Here is an 11,802-nt window from a genome sequence, read left to right as displayed (position 1 = left end):
AATAAATACCTCAGAGTGTCCTAAAGCAAAAAAGTAGCACACATGAGCTCCTTACACTCCTAGGAGGTCAGCACAGCATGCACTGAGTCTGCAACAAATTATGCTCAGTGAGGGTCTGCAAAAAAGTTTCAACTGATGAAAATTTACCCTGTTTGTTTCAACATGAAGCAATCTATAGGACTCCCCTGCACTCTCACTGATTAAATCAAACTGATGCCAATATGCTACACAGATCATACTGTCACTGCCCCAGCAGGTCCATCCACCAGTGTCAGAACCACTACAGGGTCACAAAGGCATATTTCCTATAATGTAAACAATAGAATCACACTCTTTTTCAAGGTCCTACAGTGGGTGCTTCTTGCCTTTTTTCTGGCCTTTCTTGCCTTTTTTTCTTCCCTTTCTTGCTTCCCTTTCTAGCATTTTCTGGCTTTTCTTCCCTTTTTTCTTGCCTTTTCTTCCTTTTTTCTTGCCTTTCTTCTTGCCTTTTTTCCTGCTGTTATTCTTCCCTTTTTTTTTTCTTGCCTTTCTTGCAGTTTTTCTTGCCTGCTGTATGTCTGGTGCAGTAGAAAATTTCAGGCTCCCAGGGAGTAAATAGTTTTCTTTAAATCATTATAGTTTGGGGTTCTCTTACTCCCAGGTAGCCTGAAAGTTTCTACTACAGGAAGAAAGAGGGAGAGGAGAGGAGAGGAGAGGAGAGGAGAGGAGAGGAGAGGAGAGGAGAGGAGAGGAGAGGAGAGGAGAGGAGAGGAGAGGAGAGGAGAGGAGAGGAGAGGAGAGGAGAGGAGAGGAGAGGAGAGGAGAGGAGAGGAGAGGAGAGGAGAGGAGAGGAGAGGAGAGGAGAGGAGAGGAGAGGAGAGGAGAGGAGAGGAGAGGAAGCCATAAGCAGTAGAAATGTTCAGCCTACCTGGGGGCAAGAAAAAAGGCAAGAAAGGCCAGAAAAAAGGCAAAAAAACAGGAACAGGGAATGGGACACAAGGATCCTGTGAGGAAGAATGTCTCAGGGAGCGCCACAGAGAATAAAAAGGAACTGGAGTGAGGCATGGAGAAAGACGGAGAAAAACCAGTTACACAACAAGGACAGAGGGATACAGAGACATAGAGGGAAACAAGGATCCAGAGGGGAAATGACCACAGCACGTGAGGCAGGATGCTTCTCCTCCAGTCACCACAGTGCAGCTTCCCTGCCATTCCATGCTCAGTGTCTCCTCCCAGCTGCACAGGTGAACAAACAGGTACTGCCAACGTTTCCTTCCCTCAGGCAGCACAGACCCACCAGGAGAGCCTGGAATCCAAGGATGGATCTAAACATGGGAGTCGCACTTGCTACTCTCTCCACCTTTTCTCCAGCTTAGCCCTGGGCTTGGAAACAAAAGAGAACAAACATTTAAAAACAAAACTTGAGGTGTCCTGAGGCTGCCCAGGCTTGGGAGGAAGCCCTTCCTGCCAGCCTCTTGGCCTTTCCCCACTCTGAGGAACTGTGGAAATGCACATCTAGACCCGGGGCAGACAGCCTGGGATGTTTTCTGCACAACAAACCCCACAGCCCCGAGCACCAGAAGCCTGAAGAGGTTCAGGAAAGGCTCTCCCAGGCGGCCCTGAATGTTCTTGGAAACATCTGAGTGCCACACAGGAAAACATGGATTTTCATTTTAAAGCCATTTTATTTTCCGCTTCTTCGGAATTCCGAGCACAACGTCCACATGACTGGAGGAAAACAATACAGAGCAGACAAGCTTATCCATCAGCAGTGAAACATGCCCTTCACCCTGCGAGTGCTCCTGTCCTTTGGAGCTCCCCTACAGTCCTGGCAGCTCATCTTTGCACTGACAGAGAAAACTGCATGGCTTAAAGAGTGCTGAGATAAAGGAGGATACATTAGGAGGGCCATGGATACAAAATAAATTAGAAGCATCTGTAAAAGTTTCTTTCCATATACAAAATAACTTTTCTTTCTTGGGGGTGATTTTCACTTTTTAAAATTGACTGTCTGTACACAGATAAACCTTTCCCCAGAAAACATTTAAAAATGCTGGTTTTAGAAGGAAAAAGGAGCCACTAAACCCATCCTGCAAACTCACAAGCCTCTCCTCAGCTGAGGGTGCCAATCTCTGGGACCAGCCCTGCCCCAGGAGTGACACCCTGCTGCTGATGAGTTCAGGGCCCCCCGAGGATGGAAGAACTGAATCACCACCTTGCCAGCTAAATCAGAGCACCGAGTGCCCCTTTCCTGAACAGCTCCATGGAGGGTGACTCCAGCACCTCGCTGGGCAGCCCCTTCCACTGCCTGACCATCCTGTCCATGAAGAAATTCTTCCTTATGTCCAGCCTGACCCTTCCCTGGTGCAGCTGGAGGCTGTGATCCCTGGTCCTGTCACTTGTTACCTGGGAGTAGAGGCCACTGCACAGCCTGGCAACAGCGCCCTTGCAGGCAGGCAGCCCACAGATTATTTGGAAGACTGTTCTAGAACTTGAGGTGAGGTGAACAAGTCATTCAGCCACCTGACTGAGGGTGGCATTTCCACAGCCCTGGCCTGCTGAGTGTCCATAGCAGAATTGAGAGGGATGCCCTCAGCAGGGCTGCTTGGAGCTCCTGTGCCCGGGGCTGCTGAGCTCCCAAGGGCTCAATTACAGAGCACTGTCAGGGGAAAGGAACTCGCACACAAGGTGGGTAACCTCCTACCAAGGAGATGCAAGTCACCTGGGCTTACCTACGGCTTTCAGGATGTCAGATTTGTTTTGCTGCCTTGTACTACTCTAAAACCTATGGCAAGAAACTTAGCTTTAAAATGAAGACTACTACATTTCTAACCTCCCCTCGCCATTAGTCACCATTAGAACAGAGATAGGAAGTACCAGCCTGTGCTGCTTCCAAAATCTTGTACAAAAATAGATCATTATGTCCTTTGGGCAGTCTCAAAAATCTGCAGATCCTTCCTTCCCCTCTCACTTCCAACAGGTACAGTCAGGTGCCATTCCCAAGCCTTGTGTCTTGGTCAGAATCACGGACAAATGAAGTTTGTCTTCACTTCCCTTGGAACCACTGTTTGGAATCCATCCTGCTCCCACTCTCACTGACTGGATTTCTTTACATTTTCTTGTCCAAAGGAGATGCATGGCAGTGCAAACACGAAGCAGGTATGATGAGACTCCTGCCCACCCCTTCCCCAGACAGCAAGCCCTCACCCTGGCATTGCCCACAGCCTCCCAAGGCGTTATCTGCACGCACAGGACTCCACTGTCATGTTGGGGTACACCTTCAGAACCACATTCTTGTTCTCATCAAAGAATAAGATACTGAGGGAAGACATTTTGTCAGGAACACAGCAAGGCTCGGGGATGCCGGGGACGACGCCGACGGCTCTCACAATGCTCTGGATGGTGGCGTGGTTGGATGGCTTCATGGCCTGCAAGAGAAAGACACGGCAGAACATGTCACTGCACCCACGCTGCCATGGATTCACTACTCTACAATCACATTGCTTTGTTGAAGGGCCCTGTTGAGACCCCTCAGCTGGAACATCTCCAGCCAGCTCTGCCTCATACTAAAGTGATATTTTCCTCAGAGGAGAAACTTCAAAGGGCAAAGCTCCCTAAATTCATAAAAAGGGACACCAGAGCTTGGGTTTGCTCTGAAGAGAAAGCCAATCTGCCTGGTAAGGTGACTGCTTGGTCACAAAACCAGAAGCCATTAAAGTGTTCACAAAAATAAAAAAACAATGCAGAGAAATGAAAAGCACAAAAGTTTTTCTCTGAACCCTGAAATGCTTCCTGATCCAAGTATCTGTACAAGAGATAAGTGAGCATAAAAAATGCACAGGATGCAGCTTTTAGCCAGGGACTTTTGCTTTGGCTTTAGAGTTGTTCTTACACACACAATCTGGGAATCAAAACAGTTTAGTGTGTATCCCATCACATGTCCCTGAGAAATACACAGAACCATGTCATTTTGGCCAAATGTTCAACTTGCAGTTTTGCTGGAATGAGAGATGATTCGGTTCTGGGAAAAAAGAGTCAGTCTTAAGGGTTAGATATGGACCTGCAAAAAGAGCAGGAATAACTGTGAATTCCAGCTTGTCATCTCTTTTGCTCAGCACATTAGTACATGAAGTTTTAAGTCCCCATCTAAGCTGATCAGAGACATTTCTGTTGGTTTGCTTTGAATCCAAGAGTACCTATACCCCTCAGCAGTAGCAGCCAGGGATTTATAAACAAGTTTTGGATTATCATACAACTCAGATTTCTGTATCATTTCTGTCTTCAAAGGGAAGTGAAAGCTCTGGTAGTCCCCAGCCACGTTCCCTTACTCAGCTGCTGGGCAGCATTCTCCCCAGAATAACTGGGAGCCCAACAGCTGTCCTGAGCCTGATGATCACATGCCACAAGGCAGAACACCTACTGTCCTGTGGGGTGTCCTTGCAGCTGGGTTACAAGCAGGGCACAAAAGGCAGCTGTGAGCTCTCATTCCCGACAGGAGAACATCTCTGTGGCCCACAAGCTCTATGCCAGGTCATGCTCCCAGCACAGATGGGTTGGACAGCAGTCAAACCAGCTGGAAAAACCAGGGCATGGCTAAAACATGCACATCTGGAGGCATGGGGGGTACATCTGTTCTCCATTACCCACCAGGTTACTAACTCTAGAGGCTCACCCTCAGCAAGGGCACGTGATGTACCCAGAGTAGTCTGTTATTGCCTGAGGGTCAGGGTATCCCTCTGCAAACACACTCAGTAGCAGCAGATCCTGTGATGCCCGGCTTTGAAGCCCGCTCCTGCAGCTGGAGCTAGGCAAGTCTTCTATTCCTCCAAGGAGAGGACCCCATCTTCTGCAGCTTGCTTTGCCTGGGCTCCATCCCCTTGGGTGCCATTCTTCCACCCACCACTTTCAAAGGGAGACTCCCTTTGCTCTGAATGCCACATATATTTTGGAACCAACTGCTCTGGCTTCTCTGTGGCAGGACCAAAGACTTTAGAATGAAAGGCTGCAGTGAGTCCAAGAGCTCTGCCTTTACTGATGCCCCCCATTTTAGGCCAGCCTCAAATCCCAGGTTTAAGCAGCCTCCAGGACCTACTAAAAATGTTGCTAAGAATGACACTGGACATTTGGAGCAGAGTTCATCAATCCAGGTCACAGGGCTAGGAGCACATCAGCCTCCCCTGCTACTCTCATGCAATCAGCTCATACAAACCATGGGATATTTTGACAGTGAGTGGGCCTGGATCCATTGCTTTTGGATTCCCTCGGACATGGCAAACAAAATGCCCAGGTTATGGTAACAGACAGTGAAAAAGCATCATACCTTTGGAATTGGGAATTGGCATTCTCCTGAGCAGTAATAGGCGTCGAAGGACTTGGGGGAAATAATCCACTCGCTCCAGCCGATGTCTGCAAAATCCACCTTGAGGTAGCGCCGGGCGCAGCTCCTGGGCTCGTTCCACTGCTTCCTCCTCGCCTTTTTCAGTGTCTGCTCATCAAACTGCAGAGTCTGGCTCTTCTGCAGATGGCTCTTCCTCTGCTTCTTCTTGCTCCTGGCCCTGTCTGCCAGCTGTGGCTGGAAGGTCTTGTAGGGCCTCGTGCCCTCCCAGCTCTGCTCCTCCCCATACTGGTACTGGGCTCCTGGGAGCTCGTTGTTCTGCAGTGGCAACAGGACGTTCGCAGAGCGTCTCCTCCTCCTGTGGCCTTGTGGCTTGGGAAGGGCCCTGGCCAGAGGATGACGGTGTCCTCGCAGAGTGGACACGACACTCTCAGGCTCGGAGATGGCGGAATCGTTGGCGTAAATCAGGATGTAGGGCTCGTGGGAGGAAGAGGCCCTTTCCCAGGGATGATGGCCGGGTAGATCCATTTTAACGCTGATCAGCAGCTCGTTGTTTTGCTTTGCCTCGTGCAGGAGCCGAGTAATGTCCTTCCACTGCCAGGAGAGGACATCCTGGTAAGCAGAGGAGACATTGATGAGGAAATGTCCCAGGCTCCGAGCCGGGCTCCCAGCTGAAGGAAAGGTCCAAACTGAAAGGTGTATCTGAATTTCAGGTTTCCTGTGCTGGTGATGGGAACAGCCACTGGGCTCAGAACAGTTCCACTTCACATGTAGCAGATCACCAATATAATAATACACTGAGGCTGACAGGACATTTTCAGACTCTGTGAGTGATGTCAGGTTAAAAACATACACCTCCTGGCCCTCAGGGCTCCCTAGAAAAACAAGTAATCACATAAGAATACAGGCATCTAAAAATGTCATCCAGAGGGGACACAGGGCTGCTCTGACAGCCTTTTGGCTAAGTCAGATACTAATCACACCTGAAGTTTCCCTCTAGGGCAATCAGTTACACTGGCTACATTTGTCATTCCATCCTGGACACTTCATCAGTTTTCATGCCAGAGTTAGAAGGTATTTACTCATACAGCTGAAGGCAGGCAGACAGTACTAGAGCAACCTCAATAGCGCAAAGAAAGCCAATCCAAAACCAGATTTGAGGGGTCATGGGGTAGAACACATGGGGGACTCTAACATCCACAAAGTGCAACAGCAAGGCCCAAGAGGAAGGTGTAATTTTTCTAAAAATCCCTGTGGGCTGCAGTTATGTCTGTCCTTCAGAGAAAAGAGAAATACAGATCAGAATGTTAGGCTGTAAAACCAGGCTGGCAGGGAAAACTCAAATACAGTGTAGCTAAGGTATGGTCTGCAGCCCCACCCAAGGGGCTGGAAACATCCTGACACGTGAGGGAAACGGGACCATGCAGAATTAAACGCTTTTTGGACACCACGGCGTGTGAAAAGCCTCTTCAAAGGGTCAGTCCAAGCAATGAGAAGCACAGAGATGGCCATGGACTAGGGATGACCCTGCCCAGGCAAGTGAAAACATCATTTCCAGTACTGATCTTCCACAGACATTGACAATTTCATGTCCTGTGCCTCCAGCCTGCAGTATCCCAATGGCCAGCGCCACTCAGGTAAGTGTGGCAAACGCCTGGACTCTCCCTGTGCAGCCCCATCCCTACCCCAGCAATCCAAGCAGCTTCCTCCTCTTCTGAACACTTTTGTGTCATAGTATTCCAATCAGTACATTAAAAAAAGCAGCAAGAAAGAGAGAACCCTTCTCCCCAACTTAGCAGATGCACTGCTTCATGGAATTATGGAAAAAACTCCATGTTTTCTTCAGTAGAACAGGGCCAAAAGAGTGAAAAGGCCAAATAACCTAAGGAATCATCTTTGTTTACACATTCAGCCTCATCTGGCAGCAGAGCACATAGGTAACTTTCTAAGTGCTGAAAACTCACATACCACTATAACAGATGCCTAGGGAACTAGATTTACCTGGAATTCCATCCTACTTTTTATTCCTCAAGCCAAAACCAGCCCTTGATTATGCTTGCACCAGGCATACATGAGGACCTGATCTCTGCTTGGTTTGTAACCACTGATGTAATAAGGTTATTACACACATTACATTTGGGATGTAATAAGGTTAATACACACTTTGGCAGGGCACTGAGTAGATCAGTCTCAGGAGCCAGAATTCATGGTGTCTCATGGGCACCTGTTTAAGAAGTTATTATTTGCATCACTGCTGTATGCTGAAGGACAAGTTTTCATCTCAATTTTTATTACCAATGCCACTTAAAAAATCCTGCCTTTTCTAAACTGGCATATTGTATTGGAAGACAAAGGAAGCTCCTATTGTTCATCAAGAAATTCTGGACAGCATGGGGCACACATAGATGGAGCTATCATTTTGGTTAAAAGCTAAATTCCAGCCTGCAGCTCTATGCCAAGACAAAGCACTTGCAGTAGATGGTGCTATTTTCCTACACAACCACCTGAAGCTTCAGCAGCTCTGAATTCTCCCATCTTTTATCTGCAAAATCACCTCAACAACAGTTACTAGTGGGCAGCACAGACATCTGTGGATCCACCACATTCTGTCTCGAGAAACCCAACTGCATAACTTGGGGTTCCATCAAAATTTGGGAGCACTGGGTCCAGCACACCACTTGTGTGACACCAATACCTGACTCCCAGGTGTAAGCATTGCACTGAAATAAGTGTTCCCTGGGCTAGAAATTACCCTTAAAAATTACAGGCACGTCAAGGAAGCTTTAAAATAACTACAAAAGCATCTTTTGCTCAGGAAAATTTCATTTCATTGAAACGAGACACTGTTTTTGCTCTGCTGGAAACCATTCCAAACCATTCCAACTGTTTACTTGAACCCAGCTCCTGGCACAGCAGCTGAAGTACTTGTACCTGCTGGATCTTAGGGGCATGGTTCACACTTCCTCACCTCCCCACACCAACCCACAGCTGCAAGGAAGGCCTGTGACCAGCATTAAAAACGTGTTTTTAAGGAAGTGCAGTAGGTCTGTCAAGACCGAGGTCGCTGGCACAGGCAGATTCCTGTCACAAGGGGGATTTCAGGCATCAATAAGCTGGAATGTATCTGCTAACATGTGGTGTGTTTACCTTTATAGAGGATGCCCTGACATTTTTATGGACTGCCAAATCTATCCCACGGGTGAAAAAGGATGCAATAACGAGGACTATTTAGTTATACGGTCACCATTAGCCATCATTTAAAGGAGGTATTACAGAGGTGCCCTTGTGCCAGGGCCTGGTTAAGAATGGATTGGCGTTTCCGGTGCAAAATCCTGTTCTCATCACTTCACAGCCCATATACAAAAGCTCACTAGGAGCTGGAAACAGGAACAAGTTCCTCAACAAAAACAGATTTGGAAACCAGATTTTCTCTTTTCTCCCATCTTCCTCTTACTTGGCTGCTGCTTCCTAGTTACCAATTTGTGTTCTGTGCAAAAGAAAAAGATGGGATGCAGTTCTCCCTTTTGAAAGAGCATAGGACCGGGTACCAAACTGGTTTTACTAACTCTTTTAGCAAAACAGGTAACATCACAGCAGCTAGCAACTTGATATAAAACAGCAGCAAGTTCACCACGGACTAAAGCTATCAACTGCTCAAATAAACAACTTGTGCAGAAACAGCAAAGCTGCATACCCAGGACCTAACTTACATGAAGGTTTCATGGTACGAAACCCACAAATCTGCACGTTGCACAGCCTAAGTGTGCTGCACAGTGGCCACTTGATCTCTTCTCTCTATATTTTAAGCAGGAGGACCACAGCAGGTATTAAGACTAAACACAACATCTAGCCCGAAGCTGGCACAAGCCAAGCAGGCTAAGGGGGTACATCCACAGCAGACACAAAAACGGGCAGAATCCTCACAGCCATGACTCATTGCACTTGGGCTGCTGGGGTGAAAAGCAACTTGTGCACAGCCTGTGCTCTGATGCCACAGCTCCTCAGGCTGAAGCAATGTGTTCTAGAAACAGGGACCAGCAGGGAACTGTGAACACAGGTCGCTCACACTCATGGCACCGCTGTGAGACATACAGTGACAGAAGCCAGAAAATTCTGTCCTGAGAGGCCCAACCTACAGATCCTGCCCATTTGCCTCAGAGGCCTGCAGATTTGGGCCCATCTGCCCAAATCTTAGCTTAATGTTCGTCAAGTTCCTGAAAAATACCAGGATGCTACTGCTTGCATTGTATTTACATGAGTGCAGCAAAAAAACCCAGCAAACCCCAAAACTGAAGAAACACACAGAAGGAAAAAACACAAGTCTTCTGACTGGATATTTGTAAAGCTCTTATTGCAAAGAGCCCCTGATACTCTGGTGCTCAGAGGGGCCAGCATTTGGCCTGGACTGGTTTCTGCAGGCTGATGGCAGCCGGTGAGCTCTGTTTCCCCGTTTGCGTGGGCACTTCACACCACAACAAAGGAAAGAAAAGCCTTTGGAAAGGGAGGAGAACGTATCTCTAAAACCACAAGAATTGGCCTAGGGGAAGGTGTAATACCTGAAATTACTTGAACTTCAGTCATTAAAAAAGAGTTTAAAGTAATTTCTGACTGTATATCTTTACTATAACACCATTAGGAGGACCTTCCAAACAAAGTCAGGACTCATTTGCAAGCTGTGTTCCTTAAGTGATGCTAGGATTAAAAATGCTTTCAGAAGCAAATCTAATCTGCATTTGAGGCTTTTGTCTTTCCAGTCTCTTTTATTTCTTCATGCTGTATGTGACCTCCAACTCCTGAGCCTGGGCAGCCACCAGCACACCTCCAGAGGCAGTGCTGAGAGTAAGCACACTTCTGCTCAGGTCTCTTCCAGGAGGAGAGACCAGTCGTGTACAGACACCCCTGCAGGACCACATCTCCAGAGTTCCCTTGCCAGAACTGCCCCAGTGATCCACTGTGGCTCATGTTCTTCCTATATGTCTTTTAGAGAGACAACGCATGGAAAACCACTCACTCCTGTGGCACCCACAGGTAAAGAACTGGAAAAGGCCTGTCCAAAGCACAACAAGGACTACCAGAGCTGTCCCAGAAATGTCCTGCAACAGGGAGAAGAGCTGCTGCAGAAATCACACTCACATATAGAGAAACAAATTAGAGCAGTTAAGTCCATAAAAGAGAACAGTGCTAAAGTGTAACTAAACACTCAGAGAAAGATATATGTACATCCTCACTGCACTCCTCAAGGATTTCAGGCCTGGGGTTTCTTTTCATCTTTGTCACAGCCACAGGTTCCTTTTCCTGGGCTATTCAAAGTGTACAGTTATGCACCCAGGTAATTTAGCAAGATTAACAGGAAACAAATTTGCCTGAATGATCACATGAATGTTCATCAAAATCAGTGGCCAAAAGCCCCAGCCCAAACAAGCAACAGTCCAGCCTCGTTGTAAAGTCTGGTGCATGAGAGATTTCAGGGCAGGAGGCTTCAAAGAGGTGCCACATGGGGCTGAAGCTCTGGTCCTATCCCCTCAGAGAATTGAGCCACAGAAAGGGAAACTTGCTTTTATCAGGAATGAGGATGCTTGTTTTGATCAATCAGTCTTAGCTGGGTTTTGTTGGTTGTTGGTTACAGGGCCACAGCTGCCACCTGCGACACCCCTGTTCTCTGACCAGAAACAGGGACGAGCTTCAACAAATCCTATGAGATTTTGGTCTCACCACACAACACTCCAGAGCCTCCAAAATCTGTCTGGGAGATTGGGGAAGGGCCTTTCCCATGTGCTGCTGAAGAAGCAGAAGCCCCTGCAGAGGAAAAGCAAGGACAGAAAGATTCCACACCTACACTTGAGAGCTCAGAAAATTTGTGCTTCAGAAAAGGAAGAGCTTCTCTCCTGAAAATGTCAGACTAAATTGCAAGGCTAAACTGCAAATGAAACCACTGAAAATTTGCTTCAAGACCTCTTGCTGTAGATGGAGGAGACATGGGACAATTCTGGGGGAACTTCTGCTCCCAGCAGACAAAAAGTTGAGTCCTGAAGGGGCTGGCAGAGGGACTGGTAAAATGTGAAGGAGCAATAGCAACATCACATATTAAATTAACTGATGCATCCCATTAAGGACAAGGGGAAGCCTGTGGGAGACTGAAATTTGGAGCCAAGGAGTGCAACAGTGAAAGCAGAGGATCTAGAGACAAAGTAAAGGGGAATACTGCTGGATGTGCCATGTTCATGGCCTTGTTAGGCAGTTGGGCCCAAGGAAGAAGACAGAAAAAGTCTTTCCATTGCACACACCACCCTGAGGAACATCAAATATAAGGGCTTTCTGGAAACAGATTTTCTGCCATCAATAACCACACAAAATAAGCTGCTGCTGCCAACGGCAAGAGAAAGACAACAGCCAACTGGTTAAATATTTTGCATAGTTAATAAAGTGTCAACAATGTTTAAAACCAATTTATTGCTTTGGCACTCGATCTGTGAAAGTATTGGAAGAGG

The 11,802-nt window shown here is 47.4% G+C and overlaps 1 protein-coding gene across 4 annotated transcripts in view; it reads right to left on the bottom strand.

Annotated features, from left to right (window-relative positions):
- Positions 1 to 1,644: 1,644 nt before the first annotated feature.
- BMP3 (bone morphogenetic protein 3) overlaps positions 1,645 to 11,802 on the bottom strand; it is a 75,361-nt gene continuing 65,203 nt past the window's right edge. For 2 of the 4 annotated variants that reach the window (XM_059471330.1, XM_059471331.1), the window contains 2 exons: positions 5,300 to 6,189; positions 1,645 to 3,407 (listed from right to left, as the gene is read on the bottom strand). In XM_059471330.1, the coding sequence (XP_059327313.1) occupies positions 3,216 to 3,407; positions 5,300 to 5,842 (735 nt within the window). In that variant the 5' untranslated portion in view covers positions 5,843 to 6,189 and the 3' untranslated portion in view covers positions 1,645 to 3,215. The remainder of the gene's footprint in view (positions 3,408 to 5,299; positions 6,190 to 11,802) is intronic. The other 2 variants (XM_059471328.1, XM_059471329.1) reach the window with 1 other exon arrangement.

Source organism: Ammospiza nelsoni, chromosome 4 (genome assembly GCF_027579445.1).
Source record: "Ammospiza nelsoni isolate bAmmNel1 chromosome 4, bAmmNel1.pri, whole genome shotgun sequence".
NCBI lineage: Eukaryota > Metazoa > Chordata > Aves > Passeriformes > Passerellidae > Ammospiza > Ammospiza nelsoni.
Note: the sequence above shows the minus strand (reverse complement) of the source record. Positions and strands in the feature narration are given on the sequence as shown.